This window comes from Dermacentor andersoni, chromosome 4 (genome assembly GCF_023375885.2).
Source record: "Dermacentor andersoni chromosome 4, qqDerAnde1_hic_scaffold, whole genome shotgun sequence".
NCBI lineage: Eukaryota > Metazoa > Arthropoda > Arachnida > Ixodida > Ixodidae > Dermacentor > Dermacentor andersoni.
In genome coordinates, this window is record NC_092817.1 from 9,725,112 (window position 1) to 9,745,562 (window position 20,451).

The 20,451-nt window shown below is 44.7% G+C and overlaps 1 protein-coding gene across 7 annotated transcripts in view; it reads right to left on the reverse strand.

The window, feature by feature from the left end:
- Positions 1 to 20,451, reverse strand: part of LOC126535758 (allene oxide synthase-lipoxygenase protein-like) — a 134,400-nt gene that overhangs the window by 19,406 nt on the left and 94,543 nt on the right. For all 7 annotated transcript variants that reach the window (XR_008613572.2, XM_055073373.2, XM_055073375.2 and 4 more), the window contains 9 exons: positions 18,100 to 18,197; positions 17,023 to 17,155; positions 16,445 to 16,540; positions 16,261 to 16,357; positions 14,346 to 14,463; positions 13,428 to 13,520; positions 9,146 to 9,206; positions 1,553 to 1,658; positions 1,394 to 1,485 (listed from right to left, as the gene is read on the reverse strand). Coding sequence is in view for 6 of the 7 variants with exons in the window: in XM_055073373.2 (XP_054929348.1) it covers positions 1,394 to 1,485; positions 1,553 to 1,658; positions 9,146 to 9,206; positions 13,428 to 13,520; positions 14,346 to 14,463; positions 16,261 to 16,357; positions 16,445 to 16,540; positions 17,023 to 17,155; positions 18,100 to 18,197 (894 nt within the window). In the remaining variant the exon portion in view is untranslated. The remainder of the gene's footprint in view (positions 1 to 1,393; positions 1,486 to 1,552; positions 1,659 to 9,145; positions 9,207 to 13,427; positions 13,521 to 14,345; positions 14,464 to 16,260; positions 16,358 to 16,444; positions 16,541 to 17,022; positions 17,156 to 18,099; positions 18,198 to 20,451) is intronic.

Sequence of the window (20,451 nt, forward strand, 5' to 3'; positions counted from 1 at the left end):
ATAACCACAAAGAAGGTTCAAATAAAGTGATTAAAAATTAACCGTCATCTCCACGCAGAGCTACTGTCGTCAGTAGCCTTGCACAGACTTGGCTGAGCCGTTGCGCGAACACTGCGCTTAAGTCTGGCCACAGCTGTCGACTCCCAAGTTCCCCTACCACGTGAAGCCTGTGAATGAACGTTCGCCACAGCGCCACTCATGGCCATGAGTGGCCATGAGTGGCGTTGGTCAACCCTGCCAGGACTAGATCTACTTGACACACACAAGGCGACCGTCGCTGCCACAGCTCGAATGGTAGAGCACGCATGCGTAATGCGCAGGAGGCGTTGGTTAGGCTCCCACCTGCGGCACTTGTCTTTATAGGATTTTCACATCCTTTGTCCTCATTATTTGTAGACTTCAGTTAGAGATATCAGTTAGTTTACCCTATGATTTCAACCGCTTAATTATCCATTGGCTTAATAACACAATTTAGGCCAATCATTTCCCCAGTTCTCGCTAACTCTACTTATAGTTCGACAGAAGAACTGAAAGCCGAGCGAGTTGATTTCGATTTATTATTATCTGTAGCGCGACAGAAAGACAACGCACGGAGGCGAAGTGAACACAGCACTGTTTGTACTCACGTCCTCTTTGCCCGTTATCCTCCTGTCGCGTTGCAGGTCATAATGACTTCAAATTCCATATCGCATGCACCCCAGGGGACGTTCAACAAAATCGCCAAATGTGCGGCTGCGAAATGAATCATGCAAGGCGCTCGATGTCCCAGGGGCAGAAGGTCCATCAACTGCTTACGTATCTTCCACCACGTAAGACTGAATGCCCCAGAGTTTTCTCGACCCTCCACGTCTCTCAGCAACACAAGACCACACCGCCATAATCATGTAAGTTTCAAGAATAAGGCGATTAAAAACGACCGAAGAGCCGAAAAACCACCACGGTCCGCAATCAGTATGTACATTCGTTTTCTCAGTGCGCTCCTTATTGCACGCTCTGTATGATTAAATGTGCTTAAATTTACGGCCCCAAGATGAAAACGTAAATATTACTTGGCGCTCCTGTACATTGTCTCCAAGCGTTGTCAACGAGCAAAAATACTGCCTGAGCACCCTTCACAATCCATTCCGGTCAAATCAATCAATCTGCTTACGTGCAAGTGATCAGTTTTGTGGCTGAGTCACGAAAGATAACCTGCATCAAGCCCCCGGCTTTCCACTACTAAATGCGAAAGCATTTCTATGCCGACCTAACGAAGAACCCCGTCCGTCTGGCATGTAAGAGCAATCGCTATGAAGAAAATATGTGTAAAACAAAATAAATTTGAAAGCGAAAACGTTGGCGGTGGTCAGTTTCGAACATTGTTCGCAGAGGTATGGTAATATAAAACGCTTACCTTTAGTCCAACGCCCGTCAGATGGCGTTCTTTGACGAGTTCGTCTCTCCACTGCTGCAGTTCGTAGTCGTTATCGAGCTTTTCTGGCGTGTCTGTGTAATGTTGATCGTAATGAGTTTCGAGTGAAGAGAAGCGGGACGAGTAAATACTGCTGCCTACCATAGTAATAGTTGACAACCTTGGCGACGTATCTTCTGATCGCCGCGTTGATCCTAATTGCGTCGTCCCGGTACGGGTACCACGGGAGAACCTCCGAACTGAGTACCTGTGGTTGGAACATGTAACATGGTAACGTAACGTCGATCAACATTGGTATTCCTTGTGTGTAATCGGCTTTACGGCTGATATTTTATTCTCGCATAATCTTTCAGAGCAAGCGCGCTTAATTTCGACCCCCGTCGCAGGCGATCGGCGCTGCCCGCGCTGGTATGATAGCCATAGCGGGTTAACAATGGTGGACAGAACAGGCTGAGCACGTTATCGCAGTAATTCTTTCCGCAGGTTCCCGCAGTCCCCATAAAAGATGGCTGCTCCCTAGAAACGCTGCACGTTCGGGTCTGCAGCAAGAAAAAAAAAACATCCCTGGTCTCACTTTTGAGGCTGGCTACAAAGTCTCACGTGCTCTTAAAGGCTTGGCATCTTCGCGCCGTAAAACCCGGAAGCTGGCACTGCTCAACAAAAGCTTGTCGCTAGACAACTTGGTTCGCTACACTGAAGCAAAGTTGCAGCGCAGCATGGGCAAGTAAAAGAAAGGATAGTGTGCTCCACTTTCTCCCTTATCATTTTTGTGCATGTTGCGAAGCAGCTTTCATCTGGCTTCGTGTGCCTACATGTTCGTTACAGAACGATTTATTCTCGTTTCACAACTAGCTAAATAAACGTAGAATGGAGCAGTTAATGCAAAGTAGTCCAGGCCAACGTCTCATAAAAAGGCAGCAATGTATTCGAGTATTGAATATACAAAGCCTGAAATGATTTCTGGCAATATGTAACGTTAACGGATGTTTCGTGCTCTCCGCACACTCGCGAACAGATAATTGTAACATATGTGCATTGTATATACTCAAAGTATTACTTTTTGACAGGCTAGTTGGTTCTCTAGTTGGACATCGAGTCATTTTCAAGTGTACGCCTCTGCGGAATCCAAAGCAACCCAAAGGAAATTACTTAAATATAATATGTTCCCTATCCTTAGGGAGTTTCGAAAGCAATTCGTGAAACACCGGATATATCCAGGGTGGTTCAAGAGTGTAAATAAAAAAAGGCAGTGAACTTTTTGATTTAGAGAGCTATACATGTAGCCGCTTTACATGTAGTTATACATGCAACGGAAATTTCTGCCAGGGAAACGAAAATCGAGGTCACAAAAGAAGCGTGCGTACATATTTGTGGGCACTAGGCTGAAAAATGTTGCAGTTTTGCCTGTACCTCGAAGCAATGACGCGATAGCTGACAATGCGCTGTAAGCCTTGGACTTTCCCGAGGCGCTTATTGGAGCGAAAATTCGCTGGTGCGAGCGAGCAGTCTTCTTTCGGTAAGTAAAATAAATGCGAGTCGTATTCGTTCGTAAAAGTTGCGCCTCCCGGAAGTGAAGTGGAAAGACTACACCACCGCGAGGCGACCAGTGCACAAGTCCGGATAAGACCTATCTTGACTTAGCCGTTAGTCTTTACTAAAACAACCCTTTCGATTGTCACTGCTGGATTTGTTCCGCTTCTATGAAACTTATATTTTGGCTACACCATTAATAGATGTCACAGTATGCTTGAAGAGAACAAGACGACGTCAGCGCCGTTCAGTAAAGGCAAGAAGTCGAGCGTTAGAAAAAGAAGACAAATGAGGACAATGCGGACGCACTCAATCATTGCCATTATATGCAGAAAAAAACTTAATTGAGGACCACCTCCGCAACATGGAAGGCGACGTGCTAGAACACGAAGAAAGTGCGGACGTCAGCTCTATCCAGTACTCAGATGTTGAGCACGCGTTAACCAATCAGGGCAGATGCTGGCGTGGTCATGCTCTCCAGGATAAGTACTCGCCACTGCCGTACAGCTTCGGCAGAGTGGCCGAGGTGTATTATCTCAGTTTGACAACCTGTTGGTTGAAAGGTTGAATCCTCGCAGCACAAAGAGATTCTTCTTGGGTGTAGCGTTCCTAGTTAAAGGACACAATAGACGGAAAGTATTGCTATGGAACTGGCGTCCATCGTGTCTACCATTTTATTCTCACTTCCTTCTTCTCTTCTCCTGAACCCAGACTCCTGCGCTTCTTCATCTTCTATTCCAAGGCTCACACCGCTTCACCCTTCCAGATTTCTTTTGCTAACCCCTCCTAGGGTAATACTTGAAAACGTTTCCAATCGAAGCACATTCAACTGAGCCACGTTCGGCAATGTACCACACAGGGTTCAATATTCCTTTCTGAGTGGCTGTCTTTGTCACAGAGTAAGGACCATAAAATTTGGCACTGGATTCTCTTACTCCTTTCCTAACTAGAATGAGGTCGGTGACTTGAATGTTTGGGATATCTGAGCAATGTCTCCTGTAAAAATATATTTTTCATTCGTTTACGGTACCTCACCTCCTGCGATTTCTGTTTCCTCTCCTCGACGATCTTGAGATTTTCTAACAGCCGCAGTTGACGGTCCGCCTGACGAATAGGGGTTTCTCCTGAAGAAGCGAACTGCGGGCTGCATCCCAAGCCACTGGTATAGGAGCGATTGTGATGTCTTACAGCTGCTTCTAAAGAGCATTTCCAACCACCAGGGAAACTATCGTACATCCTGATGTATTGTTTCACATCTCGTATAGCACGCTCTGCAAGCCCATTCGCTGCGGGATGGTATGGCGCACAGAATTGGATTGATATATTGTGGTCTCGAGCCCATCTTGCTAGCTTTTCACTCTTGAACGCTGGACCGTTGTCACATACAATCGTCCTGGTTGTCCTAAACATATCCCGTTCGAGAAGGGCGATGACACTATTCGCATCTTCTTTTCCTGCCCGTGCCGCGACCATCCTAGTGCATTCATCTATGGCCAGAAGAAAAGCTTGCGTTTTTCAGACTCCTTCTCGTTTCTTATTTAGCTCGGCGAAATCCAGGTGTATAACTTCAAAAGGCACGTTCGAGTGGCAAGGTATTATCATGGCGTCCGTAGGCTGCTTATATTTCACTTTGTTGACTTGACAAATGTGGCATGAACGAACGTATCGATTGACGTCTTCTTTCATGTGAGGCCACGTAAATCTCTTGACTAGCTTGTGTAGGTGCGCCAAAATCCGTCGTGTCCTCCAGATTCTGGGCTATCGTGGTACAAATAAAGCACCCTGGAAACCAGCGTTGGCGGGACTTGATAGCGACCTTCCATAAAAATCAATCGTTCAGTGCCTTCCCACAATTTAATTTCATTGATTTCTTTCGATTGTTCGTTGTTGGCCTGTATCATCAGTCTAGACAATGCATCTGCATCAGTCAAAAGGGGTCCAGGTCGGTGGGAGATGGTGAAATCGAACTGCTGCAAATAGTTCACCCATCTGGCGATACGTCCCTTAGGTTGGGTCATATTCAAGAGATGAGTGAGGGCCTGGTGATCGGTGAACAAAGTAAACTTCGCACCTTCTAGGTACGTACGGAAGTACTGAATTGCTTTAGGGACTGCAAGAGCTTCCTTTTCAGTAGTGGTGTAGAAGCAACTGCGGGCTGCATCCCAAGCCACTGGTATAGGAGCGATTGTGATGTCTTACAGCTGCTTCTAAAGAGCATTTCCAACCACCAGGGAAACTATCGTACATCCTGATGTATTGTTTCACATCTCGTATAGCACGCTCTGCAAGCCCATTCCCTGCGGGATGGTATGGCGCACAGAATTGGATTGATATATTGTGGTCTCGAGCCCATCTTGCTAGCTTTTCACTCTTGAACGCTGGACCGTTGTCACATACAATCGTCCTGGTTGTCCTAAACATATCCCGTTCGAGAAGGGCGATGACACTATTCGCATCTTCTTTTCCTGCCCGTGCCGCGACCATCCTAGTGCATTCATCTATGGCCAGAAGAAAAGCTTGCGTTTTTCAGACTCCTTCTCGTTTCTTATTTAGCTCGGCGAAATCCAGGTGTATAACTTCAAAAGGCACGTTCGAGTGGCAAGGTATTATCATGGCGTCCGAAGGCTGCTTATATTTCACTTTGTTGACTTGACAAATGTGGCATGAACGAACGTATCGATTGACGTCTTCTTTCATGTGAGGCCACGTAAATCTCTTGACTAGCTTGTGTAGGTGCGCCAAAATCCGTCGTGTCCTCCAGATTCTGGGCTATCGTGGTACAAATAAAGCACCCTGGAAACCAGCGTTGGCGGGACTTGATAGCGACCTTCCATAAAAATCAATCGTTCAGTGCCTTCCCACAATTTAATTTCATTGATTTCTTCCGATTGTTCGTTGTTGGCCTGTATCATCAGTCTAGACAATGCATCTGCATCAGTCAAAAGGGGTCCAGGTCGGTGGGAGATGGTGAAATCGAACTGCTGCAAATAGTTCACCCATCTGGCGATACGTCCCTTAGGTTGGGTCATATTCAAGAGATGAGTGAGGGCCTGGTGATCGGTGAACAAAGTAAACTTCGCACCTTCTAGGTACGTACGGAAGTACTGAATTGCTTTAGGGACTGCAAGAGCTTCCTTTTCAGTAGTGGTGTAGTTGACTTCAGGTGGCTTGAGGGTGTAGCTGTAGTAACCTACTACGTATCGCTTTTCTCGGCCGGATGCTTCTGGACATTTCTGGTACAAGACCGCACCTGTCCCATAGTGTGAGGCGTCGGTATTCAGTTCAAAGGGTAAAGTGAAATCTGGTATGCGTAGAATAGGGTCAGCAGAGATTCTGTGCACCAGATCACGGTAGACTCTCTCACATTCCTCATCCCACTCAAATGGAACTTCTTTCTGCGTTAGGCGCGTGAGGCATCTTGCTTTGATGGCAAAGTCTTTTATGAAGGGTCTGAAATGTCCTGCTAATCCCAAAAACACACGCAATGAGTGTACGTCATATGGTTTTACCAGTTGGGATATCCTCTCGACGGACTCTCGTTTCGTGCTTTTGGTAGTCCCATCAAAGACTCTTCCAAGAAACACAACTTTTCTTTGAAAGAACGCACTTTTCGTAAAATTAACCTTGAGGTGTGCCAAGCTCAAGGCATTTAATACCTGGGACAGGTGTTCCTGATGCTCCGCCTCTGTTTTGGAGAAGACGATAATATCATCTATGTACACGTTACAAAAGACACCTAGGAAAGGCTTCAGGACTTCGTTCATAACCTTCTGGAACCATGCTGGTGAGTTTTTCCAGCCGAAAGGAAGCCGGTTATACTCGTACAGGTTGAAGGGCGTGATAAAAGCAGTGTACATTTTTGTTTCTTCGGTTAGCGGGATCTGCCAGAAACCTTTGCACAAGTCAATACGTGAAAAACATCGGCAACCACCTGTCTCATCTATAATCGTGTCTATCTTCGGCATGGGAAATGGTATAAGTTCTGTCTGTCGGTTGAGAACCCTGTAATCTGTGCACAGTCTGAAAGTTCCATCTTCTTTCGGCGCAATAGTTATGGGAGAGGCGAAGGGTGACACCGAAGGCCGGATTATATTGGCGTCTAGCATCTCCTGCAATTCCTTCTTCAACCATATCTTGCGCTCCCTTGACATGTTATAAGGTGATTTTCGAATAACGGTCTTGTCGGTTAGTTCGAAAGGCACTTTGTGTGACGTCATCGCTGGTGGATAGCTTCCTATGCATACCAGTTCAGGATTGGTCGTTGCAATATCCTCCGCGTACTTGACAACTCGCAGGTTATCTTTTCTATCCGGCTGTGTCTTTCGCCTTGATAGTCCTTCCACTAAAACCGCATCGTCCCAGTATACGTTGATTTTTAGTTTCTTTATATCTGGTCTGGATACTAGAAAGTCATTCGTCACCCCCTCAATCACCAGTACTTCACTCTCTATTTCATGACCTTGGAACTCAATGTTTACTGAGGCCCATTGATTATGCATTGTCACTTTTCCATCGTAGCCTTGCACCCGTAGTACTCTTCTACTATGCAGGTGACTTGCATCTACCAGCTTGGCATTTATTATAGACACAGAAGCACCGCTGTCAACCAAAGCCATCATATGTCTGTTTCCCACTTTGACAGGGATGTGAAGTAGGCTAGAGCAAGTTAAATAAACAGTCTCAGTTGTGGTCATCGGGTCGGACTGATCACCCTTGTTTATCAGTTTTTTGTCGTCGGAGCCTCTTCAGCGTCCGAAAGTAGGGGGACAGGGTCGCTGTCGACGTTATTCACCCGACCTCTGGGAGCGCGCCAACCCAAGTTCTCTGTGCCGCCTGCGAGGCGGCGCGGTTCTCGCTGATTACGGCTTGACCAATCCGCGCCGGACCGTGTGAAGTGACTACTTGAGCTAGCGCTTATATTTTCTTCTGAAGTAAATGGTATGTCGTGAAGGGACTCCAGGAGCCCGTCCATAGTTTTAGGTGACCGTATTTGCACTTGCTTCAGGAATTGCGCGTGCAGTCCGTGCATTATTAGTGCTACTACGGCAGAAGGAGGAAGCATAGCCTCGGCCAGCTTTAAAAGGCGGCGTTTGTCAAAGAAATACTCGACGAGGGAGCGCTGCTTGAATTTGAAATTAAGCGCGGCGTCCCACCTTTGCACTGGGTTGCTTCGGAATGTCGTCAAGAATTTTTCTTTCCATTGATTCCAAGAGTTGCCAGCCTCTTCAATAATGTGCAAATCATGCCACTTCCGTGCAACACCGCTTAAGTAACTACGCATGTTAGTAATCTTGTCCTCATTAGAGTGCCAGTTGTTCTTCCCAGCGGCATATTCATACAATTCAAGCCAACCTTCTGGACTGGAAGACATGCCGTCGAACGCATCCGGTTCTGCAAATTTAGTCACCGGCTTCTCAGCGTTTAAAGAGCTTATAAGCGATGTCACCAGCTGGTTTTGTTGCGAAATCTGTTCTTGTTGTAGCCGAAGAGCTTTCAAAACGAGGCTCACCTCTTCCGTCAACGACTGTGATCCAGAGTCCTTTCGACGCATCGGTTGAAGAACTAATTCGTCGAAGATCGTCAGACGCAAGTTCACTTTCACAGCACCCTTCCGACGTAGTTCATCAGTGTCCATGGAAGCTTTCTCTAAAACCAGGTTCACGAGTTCTGCTGAGTGAACCTACCTCAGTTCGTGAGGTAGTTCCACCGCTGGTTCATCTTCAGCTTGGTATGTCGAAAAGATGATCTTCTCTGCGGAGGTCTCCTCAAGGAAAAATGTCACCCACATGTTGGAGTCCGCTGTCGGCTGCGCCAAAATAATGTAGCGTTCCTAGTTAAAGGACACAATAGACGGAAAGTATTGCTATGGAACTGGCGTCCATCTTGTCTACCATTTTATTCTCACTTCCTTCTTCTCGTCTCCTGAACTCAGACTCCTGCGCTTTTTCATCTTCTATTCATAGGCTCATACCGCTTCATTGGGTAATTTTTTTCGCAAATGATTTCAGGATATGAGCGAAGTACGGGGTGCGGTGAACATCAAAACGACCGGATGTGTGAGCCCATAGCAGCTATCGCTGTCAAACTGCACATAAACTGATGCGCAATACAGGAAACAACCTGCATACAACATAAAGTATCGGAGCCTGCTTCGCACACGTAGCAAGATTTCACGCAATCAAAATGTTACGACGTCGAACTCACCCCCCTTGACTCTATGTCCTTCTCCGGGTTTCCATGTACATCGAGCCTCCAGACATCTAGACTGTTCAAGAAAAAAAAAACAAAGAGCACTGTTTTCAGAGCACTAAGTTGCTTTAAGTGAATTGCATGCGACATGAGGACACCTCCATAGTTAATTTATTGGCATACTTTGGGGTGTTCAACGAGACCTGACCTGTTTCGTCATTTCAGTTATATATAGATCATGTATGTGTCGAATCAAAGGGCATTAAGAATTTTCTTGATTTGTCTTTTCAGTTATCATTTTTTATTGTATGAGTCATCAACGGCGCATTTCGAAGAACTTGAGCTCTTCCAATCAATTGGACAGGCTATGCTCTCGTGAAAGTGCTCTAGTGAACGGCTATACTCTCGTGAAGTAGTTTTATGCTGTAATTCTGAGAGTTCTACTTAAGCGTTGAATGAATATTTTTTAACTCAAGTTGTGTTTCAAAACCAATGTCTCTGATTCGACTGAGTTCTCTCTACAGAACGCATGCCGTTCTTCAAAACTAAATTCACCTACAAAAGAGAAAAGTTTGTCGGTCATTTACTTTCGCACTGCTTTTAGCTGTTTTCTATCCATGCGTATATGTTCTCTTTCATAACTTAATATTGTATGAGCTTTAAATAAACGTACGTCCGTATGACTACGTCCTGTATGCGTAAAAATTTGAAGGACGCTTAAGCTCCACCTTTAAGAGTGGAACGCGATGGCATTCAAAGATTCTTGACTGCTTTTCACGCTTCCTGGTAACTGCAGCTTATGTAACTGTAATGCTTTCCTGGAAACGCTGGCGGTGAACCTCATGCCCGAAGGCGAGCTTTCTGGTTCTTTTTTTTTGTTTCCCTCCGACAGCGGACGCCGCCGCTGCGGCGGATACGCGGAGGCGAGCGCCATCTCAACGGTGTTGCAAGGAACTGAGCGGGTGCGCCGCTGGTACGAAGACAGACCTCAGACGGAAGCTGGAAGAGGGCTTTGTGTTTGACCTTCCGCGTAGCAGAATTATGTTTTCTCGTAGGTTCAAATTACAATCCGACGCTGTCATGTCTGTAGGTTGTGCGTGAGTCGTACTCTGCGAATTTTCTGAAGCATTTTACTTTGACAAATTCGATTAGTTCAGTAACGCCTGCGCGCCACGTAGAGGGCTTGCGCAGATCGGGATGCGTGGATCGGGATGATTTTTCTCCTACGGACATCGCCGCCGGCGCGGACGCCGGATTTCCTCCAACACGCAGGTTAAAATACGTGTATTGCGTTATAAAATGCCCTTCCATATGTATTGGTGGCAGAAAAATAATTTGGGAAATTGTTTTTATGTCATCTGCGTTAGTTTTAAACTCCATTGAATCACTAGTTGACTTGTGGATGCCATGGTGAACTGGACGCCGACTGATAGTCAGCACGTGTGTTCCCGTCTTTGTTTCTGGTCTTCTCATCTGCGCCGTTGCCGAAGGTGTCTTTCAACGCATCCTCTTTGAATAGCGATATTCAACTGCTGTATCTTGACTAGACACCGTTATTCGCTTAGAATATATTGACCTCAACGTTATGTTTTATTCTTAATTATTTATAAATTGCTGGTGATTTATTGGGAAGCTGCGTTAACTTCGCCGTGGTACTATGGTACTCGCGTAAACAGGAAATGCGAAAGAAAAATAAATGAGAACGGCATCGTTGAGAAAGTATTGCTCAAATGTCTGTCTAATTATAGTCACACTTAAAATCATGGAATTTGAGCCTTGTCCTCAACGACAGTAATATATTGACTGGTCTCCTACATATGGGGTAAAGAAGTAAAACTTGAGGGACTCTGTTCAAAAGTTTGCAGGTCTATAAAAGCCATACAAAATTTTCATACGGCTGCATGTGAGGTAGACAAAGCGAGAGAAAATGAAAAGCTAAAAATGTTCTATGTAATTTTTTAACGTTTCATAAACATTTCTTTCTTGCCGGAACTACAATACCAAGAAGGAGGGAGGAGGAAAGAGAAAAGCAGAAGGCAGGGAGGTTAACGAGAATAACGTCCGGTTGGCTACCCTACACCGGGGGAATGGGAAAGGGGAAACAAAGATCACAGGGAGAGAGAGGAGGGAAGGAAAGAAGGAAATTGCGGTAAGTTCGCTGACGCGTGTGGTTTTACATAAATTGCATTAATAGTCCCAATCTAATTAGCTCACCCAATGCCTTGTCATCGTTATATTAATCATTGGCTCCACTATATGTAACTTAGAAAATTCTGTTAATTGATACAACTAGTAATCAAACTTCTTCTTGCATTGGTCAAACCTCTCCTTCTCGGTCTCAAAATGTTGCAGAAACTGGTTTTGGCGTTGTGCCTCCAACCATAACCTGTTCCAGCTTATAGACGCGAACTAGAAGTAAATTGCTTGTACGCGAAAGAAAGCAGCCGTATACGTGAATGTGCCTGTCTTATGCACGAGTGAAGACCGGTAGGCACAACCAATGTTTGATTTCTCGTATATGTTCTCCTTTCTTAAGATAATCCTCGGGCACTCCCATATATACATTAGAATGTAGATATATTCTTTCTCGACAATCCCTGCACCAAATTTGATAAAGTATGCTGAATTTAAACGAAAACCAGTAGATCTAGTGACCGCAGGACGCATAAATTTGATCAGATATTACTGAAAATTGTCAAATAAGAAGAAGCTAAGGCAAACAAGTTTAAAGCCTTGTAAGTCAGCAATAAGAAACGATATAATTCTGTAAACTGCACCTAATAACACATATAAAGCGAGCAACGTTCATATATTATATATTTTGAAATATACTTTTAATTTGTTAGCAGGACTTTTGCAATGCACTCGCAAACATTGTAATAACTTTACATAAGATGTAACTTCATATGTCCAATTTGTCCGCTTTAGATGCTCTAAAGACACAATTTACAGAACAGCCACATCTATTTCTGGCGCAGTGTTAGGGGATTTGTAAATTGCATGCTTAAATTTTTATGGCGATATTACGTACCGTACGTCGTAAGATTACGTACCGTACGTCGTGTACTTGTGCAATACTTTGCTATCGTTATCGATGCTTAGCATTTTCCAGCGAAACTGCGACCTTTTCTTAAACTCACCAGCTTTCGGTACCTTTAGTAATTCTATGATTTACATTAAAATTGTGCTTCCTATATATATATATATATATATATATATATATATATATATATATATATATATATATATATATATATATATATATATATATAGATGCAGTCCTTGGAATGTAACATTCCCTCTCAAGTGAAACAAATATCCTTCAAATTGGTCCAGTGGTTCTCTCATTAAAGCATTTATGCGTTTTCTATATATTTGAACGGGGAAATTGGAGTTGGCCCCGAGGTAGAGCTTCCTGGTAAATAAATTCCTAGAGTACGAAAAAACATTACAAGAGTATTGCGCAGGCTCCACGCATGTGGGAGTCGATGCTGTGCGAGACATTTTGTTGGTAATAATAATAATAATAATAATAATAATAATAATAATAATAATAATAATAATAATAATAATAATAATAATAATAATAATAATAATAATAATAATAATAATAATAATAATGCGAGCACACGCGTGGGTGACGCCTGTGTGTTTGGGGCAGCAGCAGCAGGACGACGACAGTGGCGACGATCGTTTGATGGCGACGACGTGATTTCTACTCCGGCCATTCGAAGCGAGATGTGCCGAATGTTGGTTTCTAAGTAAGCACTGGGAGGGCGTAAGCGAGAGAAGTACAAATTCTGACGCCATCTGCGACTGTTTTCAAATCTTACGTACCTATGTCATATGATCTGTGTTAAAACGAGCATGAAATTTGCATTCTGGCGAAGAAACGATTAAACCTATTTATTCTAGACCGATCACGAAGATGGTACAATGTTGCACTTCAATGTAGCTATAACTGTTACGAGGAAAGTATTGGGGCATGCAGATCGACCTTGAAGGCCATGCAGCCCAACAAAAATATCAAAGCCCTGGCTGCCACGACAGCAGAATGCGAGACACTGGCACGTGACGAACGCGTCAAACTTCTTAACGAGCAAGTTGGCTTTCGCACGAAAAAGAATGCGTGCAATAGTAGCCTAATGGTAGCTATCGGGCTAGCGTGCTGTAAGCCACAAGTTCGGTCCAACCACGCATTTATTTTTGTTGAAAAGTACCTAGCTAGCCCACCTAGCTACCACAAATCCCCTCAAGTACGGCAAGGAATGCTTCGCACAAAAGTGACGGTGCTCACCCTCTGCGAATGATCTCGAACATCCCTTTGACTCCGACAGCCAGCGTCTTGTCCACCCAGCCTCCCGGGCTGACGAGCTTACTGATGCCACGGCTGCAAAAGTGCGCACAATTCACTCGCTTTGATGTTTCTTTATTGACATAGAAGCTTCGGCAAGTAGACCTTCGAACAAAGCATGAACAGGTAGTAAAGGGGACAATAACCGGCGACGCCCATTTTCTGTTGGCGCTTCGTTCCCAAGAAGAATGTATGCCAACTTGCCTAGGTTTTGGTTGGACAAGCAGGCTTCGCACCTTCCAGCTCAAAGTACGAAAGCACGACGACATAGAGACAGACATGCGTTTAGTGTGCCTTATTCGGTCGCTCTACCGCTGTTTGCGAGACATGCGATCGAGCATAATTCTTCTTTGGGCTGCTACGCGCTGTTTGTTGTTGGCAGCTTTTTCGGTGCATATCTCACCAAGGAAGATGTTCTCCTTTAAAAATGTATTTTAGGCTGTTGAGGCGTTCAAGGCGAAGCAGAAAGCAAAAATTGCGCCGCAACGTTCAGGATGGTGTAAGCTAATGATATCTTCTGTTCTGCAATAAATCAGTCGCTGCTAAGAAATTGAGGCAGAAAATGCCTCGGCTACTTCAGTTCTCTTTCTTCTACATACGGAATAAATAAATAAATAAATAAATAATTAAAAAAAACAATCGGAACTAACCGATATCATATCCCATATACGTCTTGCCTCCACTGTACCTCTCCTTACTGTTGACAAGGTCGTAAAATCTTTTGAAGGACGAGACCCTGGGGGATTTCTCGTATAAATGAACGAATGAAAATAAAAATAATGAATGCACTCATTATTTGATTCGTAACACACTACAGACGAATCGTCCTCAACTGCGGGCTGAATGACAAACGTGTCTTACGTGTTGATGGCAATCAAGAACAGGAAGTGTGGCGCCATGAGCTTGAACAGGGGGTGCGAAGGGCTCAGGTTGCGATGCGTGCAGACGGTGACGCCTTCCATCAGCAGATGCGTGAATCCTGCGGTGAGAAAAGCAGGGTGAAATGGGTGAACGAAACGATGCCTCGAGAGCGACGTAAGCAGTCGCAGCGATGCCTTCAGTAGTGGGCGGCACTAATATAGGCTACCAAAGGGTGTGGCACTGGGCTGGTCGGTAGTGCATCTTCTAGTGGAACGCAGCACGAGGACTGAGGCACACACACAACAGGAGCGCCGTGTCGTGTGCGTCTCAGTCCTTGTTACTCGCGCAGTTTTCTACTACAAGACGCAAACACAGACATTCGCAGGTTTTCATTAAGAGGACGTCTACTACAATATCGCTTCGCCTTTCTAATCTGGCTAATCCTACATCACTTAGCGTGCATTTCGACGGCCTAGGGGACGTATTATGAGAGATCTGCGCTCGAATATCAACAGCGTCAGTTAATTAGGGGCTATATACACAAAAAGTTTCTTACAACAATGCTCGAAAGCGGTATGCGGCCGTTATGCGAATTGTTTATTAGCGCCCTGAGAGAACTGAATCGCCCCCGGCTTTCATATTTATTTCATTGAGAGGGCGGGGGAAAGTGAGAGGTAACTCAAAAATCGCCACTGCCGAATGCCCCCCCCCCTCTTTTTTTTTTTTTATTTGTCCGCGCACGTGTTGATTGTTGTAGCCATTGCCAAGGACCCTTTGTCGTCATTCCCCCCTTTGTCTCCTGTTATACATAAGTTGCTGTTGAAAGCACATCGGCTACTTCAGTTGCCTATTTCTACAGCAGAAGCACAATAAAATGAACACATAATAACATAAACTTTTGAAAACATAACTAAAATAAACAAATTAAGAAACATAAAATAAAGATTCTGCAAAGGAGAGTTAACGCGACTTCTTGCCGCGCAGCTCCTAAAAGATCTGTAGAACTTCTAGTCTTTATTTATTGGTGCAGGCGTCCTGGTTGGTTCAAACACACAGGGCACAGTACAGAGCATAAGTGCGGTTTCTCATACATAGCTGATCAGGATCAGTCTCATCACAAAGGCTGATTTAACAATGCGTGCACTAAAATGTCTTAGAGATATATTCGCCTTTTGCTGCAGATAACTAGCTGACCATGGTCCAAATAATTTGTTTGTCAGAAGGGTCGTTTGGTAAAGCTTCCTAGCTTTTTCATCTGTTTTATTTTTGCTACTGCGTATTTTTGACAATGAAGAATAGTAAACGTTTTCGATTTCATGGCTACAGCAGCACCGCGGAAAGAGGAATGTCGCATCCTATACGGAAACCTATTTGCGTATGTTGCTTCCAGTCGAACCAGGCGAAGTAATGTCTCTATGTGCTGCAGAAAGTCTGCTGCTGCGTTGAATTTCCCATGCACATCAACTGCACGCAACAGTGAACGTTGGACGTCAATGCCTTCGGATTACTTTTCCATACAACAGCGAGTAGGCACTCGTTCTTTAACGTTACAAATATCCAACTTATAGATGGTCAAATACCACAATGACTTCATTGATTGAGGTATTTTTGGTGAGTCCACCAGCCTTCTCGTTTTCATGTAGTCCGATGTGGCTGAGCAACCACTGAAATACTAAATTATGGTCCTTTGCTGACGCATCTTCCGGGGATTTCGCATTGGCTTGAACTATTTCCCCCTTTTAAAAATCTGCCTGTGCATTCATTATAACTTCAAGAGCTGATTTGTCGTCCGTACAAGTTACCCACGGTCTTGGTTCGGTCCTTTAGCGAATATAGATTACTGCTTCAAAAATGCAATGGAATTTCGGTGTCGCCGAAAATCAATGTGACAGTTTATGACACTTATGAGACTTACCTAGGTGCGAGCATGACTGGTGGTAGCTGGCGTCCGAGTTGTTGTAGTACATCTTGGCCGCTATCCACGTAAACGGTGGGTCGGAGGGCAGGAACACCTGGAGTGCACAATGAAGAAGCAGCAGTTATCGACTGACAACTTAATTATGTGTGAATAGACAATCGGAGTAAGCACGGAAACATACGGGATTGTCTAGGCCTTTCTGCTGCCTAAGCTGTATAGCGATGGGCATCAGGTCGTTCCTCTTGTTCAGGAAGAAGAGCGCCATGGATCCCCACAGCTGGCAGGCGGTGAACGTAGGGCAAAACGATATCAGTTCGAGCGCGCGCGCTCACGCACACACGCACAAATGCACACACACAAGCATGCGCGCAAGCGCACGCTTAAAATTGTTGCGCTGCTCAGCCTTTAACAAACAGAATAAAATGCACACAAATAATAACGACGCTTACAAGCGACAGTATGTCGGTACATCTATATCGTTTGTATGAGGTAATATTTGTGTGCTTTCTGTTGTCATTGCGAACGTTTCCGTAACCGAAAAATGTTTGATGTAATACAAACAAGAAAACGTTTGTCAATCTGTGCTTACATACATAATAATACAACACGTTTTAATATTACTGTGTAAGCAGTAATGAAACTGGCAACGTAATGCCAGGGTTGTACTTGGTTTAGCTGCTCAAAACAATGTCCTCCCTGCGGGTAGCAACTGCAGGAGACGCGCAGATACGCAACATAACCTCTCTACTTCGAACTCACTGTTTCCTTGGTCATGAGGGGGACACCTTCGACGAGTGCAATGTCCGTCATGAAGATTCTGTTTCTCTGCATTGCTTCGTCCAAGGTCATTCCTTCCAGGAATGGGCTGACCATGTATTCTTCCACGCCAAACCTAGACAACGTTGTCTTGTTGAATGGTCAAATCATGGGAATTTGACTTTCCGTATTCTTTTTATTATCCATCTCCAATTTCTGATGTTATGATCACATAAAATTGCCATATGTTTTTAAGGCTGTAACAAATTTTAAAAATCAACATGTCTTTACTTTCTAGGCTGTGCAGCTTTCGAGGTAGATCAAATGCCAACTTTCTGTTTCAATAGCCCTGTCTCCGAATAACTGATACCATTGAGAAAAACGTGCGAGCAGTCAAAGAAACAACCTATAAATTATGGAGTACAGACATTTGGACATAAGGCAAGGTTAAATCTGATATTGTGAAGAGCTGAAGGGCATGAGCTACTTCTGCAAACATCAAAGTTTCAGACTGCAAAATTGAGCGTAACCAATCGTGCTTTCTTTGTAATGTTGGATAACACAGTCCCTCCCCCTACCCATCTATCTGAAGTCCAGCTAAAGCAATACTTGAAATATATAAGGTGGTGTAGAAGTACTTGATTCGTTCACTTCATGGAGATAATAGTTCTGGCATTGGAAAACAGTGCTGCTGTCAACAGTGCTGCCATCGGCCACGCGTACGGCTCGAGTAGTAGGAGGCGTGAGAACCTTCCTCAATCGACGACGGAGGTTGCAACTCGTTATGGACACCTGGGCTCCAGTATCTATTAACACCGTCAAAGGGACACCGTTGACGTAAACATCAAGTAAGTTCTGGTTCGTTGGGAGGATCAATGGAGGATTTCGACACGACGAAGATAATGCAGCAATGTTTTCTGTCCAGTCCTGTTCCTGCCGCATTCCTGTCCTCGTCTTTCGCTTGTACGCTATCAATCTGTTACCATGAATACAGCTGTGCATATTAAACGAAGTATGCAATCTCCTTAGTCATTCCAGATTAGTAGCGAGAGCAAATGAAAGAAAGCAGCGTGCACTCACTTTTCCGGAATGGCTTTGCAAAGTGTTATGAGAAAAGGGTTGACGCCTTGAACCCGCTGTAGACCAAACCATCGATCTTCGTTCCAGTGATCGAGACACTGCATAGAGAAGTAAGTTGGCGAATGCTGTGAACCCTTGAGAGAGATGAAAAGTACTTCGGGAAGATTACTTCGGGAGATAGCTTCGGGAATAGGTATCTATCTCAAATAGTCCTGTTAGTGTCTTCAACAAGGTTGAATAGAACACGGCTTCAGACCGGGGCACACTGCGCTCACAACCACACATTACGCGGAGCCGTTTTACGCGGTAATAGCTACATGTGTATGCTTTTTTTCTCATTCATTCAGGTGTTTCAGCCAGTTGAGTGCAGTGTATGAACCATAGTGTGACCCTGCAGTGTGAAGAATTCAATCCCCGAATGGCAAGAGGAAAAATAATCTTGCTCATCGTAAGAACAAAGGCAACAGCAAAATTCAGGGCTATCTGCCGGCTCCAGAAAACTGAAATACATTGCGGTTTAAGCCAGCAGGCAGTTTTCGAGGAGATGTTTGACTGTGCTTCATCAATGTTCATCATGCAGCAATTTACTTGTTGGATCAGCGATTTTCGATGCAACTTTTGTTGACCCACATAAGGGACAATATAAACGGGAAAGGCGAGAACCAAATCTCCTTTCGTGAGTTGAGTTCCCTTTGATGACGTGAATTTAGGTTCCGTGGGAGCAAGAAGCTAAAATAAACTGTTGGCGATCTTACGAGGATGTATCAAACGTTTTGAGGACAAGGTCTTCTTAGTTGACTTCACACGTATTTGGCGTATCTGGGATCTGCGCATCTTGTAACCACTTCTAGAAAAATTAACAGCCCTCTCGCACCTCCAGAACGTGGTAGCAATTTGCAAATGGTATCAAAGTTTAGGTCTCAACGAGACAAAAAGCGAAAATTATTCGCAAATTAGGTAAAATAACGGTAGGGGGGTAATTAGCGCCAATATAGTCGAAAATCACCACATTGCACGATACTATTGTAGAGGGTGTACTGCCGTAGATATAGACATGCTGAGGCAAAGCTGCCATGCAGGAAACTTTTGGGAAATGGAGCGAGTTTGCTTGTGCTAAGCATGGCTCACGGGAGGCTACAGTGTCTGAAAGGCGGCTTTGCCATGCGCACAAAAAGCAATAACTCGTCGCAGAGTGGGTAAAATTAACGGTGCCGGCGGCAATAAGCGCCAATATAGTACAACATTAGCCACATTGCACCACAGACTGCTCTATCTGCGGAATAGGCCCAGCTGGGCTATTGGCCCCCAAAAAATGTTCACCAAGTGTCTACGCTAAAGAACACAATGTCGACGTAATTTGGCGTGAAATACAATACGAATAAGACGTGAATAATAAACATGAACAAGAGACAGAATTGATAGATATAATCAACATTCATAGAATCATTAGAACCACCATGTACGCTGAACTTGTCTTCTTTAGCGTCGACACTTGGTTGACCCTTTTTTCATCAATATGTATAATTATTAGAGCTGCGTGAATGAATTGTTGCCAGTGTAATTATTGAAGTCTGTGTACATGCGTGCGCAGTGACCATGCTAATATGTCTTACTTTTAGAAAGCAGCTCTTAGGCGCCCATTCCTGCGGCCAGCGTCGGCGTCGTCCCTCGTTACCGAGCGAACGGGCACAGCGAAGGATGAAAGAGAACGCGGAGCGCAGCGGGAGATAAAAAACGGCGATAGCGAAGACAGCGCAAGAAGGAAAGCGAAGGAGGAGGGTGCAACGGAAATATGAGGCGGAAAGCGAAGGAGGAGGGTATGGCGAAATCGTGTGAAGAAAAGCGTAGTGCCGCGGCATGACAGGCTTTGCGTCGATGACAGCTACTAGATGACCCCAGAGAATCGCGCGTCGTCCGTATGGAAACAATGCGCTGCATGAGCTGAGGTATGGCTGCGGCGGCTGCTGTGAATCGCGCCCACGCGCCAGCCACGCGCCGCATCTAGTGTCTCCCGATGAGCGAGGCAGTCGCGCCACACTTCGCTCCGTTTGCAACGTGCCCCACGGTACAGATTGCGCGTGCCAGCCAATATATCGGTAATTGAAAACACGTATACAGCTGCACTCAAATTTCGCATTAGGAAATATCGTAATCATCGGTGAATTTTTTTTTTTGGATGCTATAGTAGAATTTAGTGTGATAATGTTTCTAGATTTGATGGGCTATAGCGCCCAGCAAATTTATGATGAAATGAAGACTGTCTATGGTGATTATTGTCCATCATATGCCACTGTTGTGAGGTGGAAAAGAAGTTTCCAAATTGGTCACATGTTTCTCCCCGACGAGCGTAGG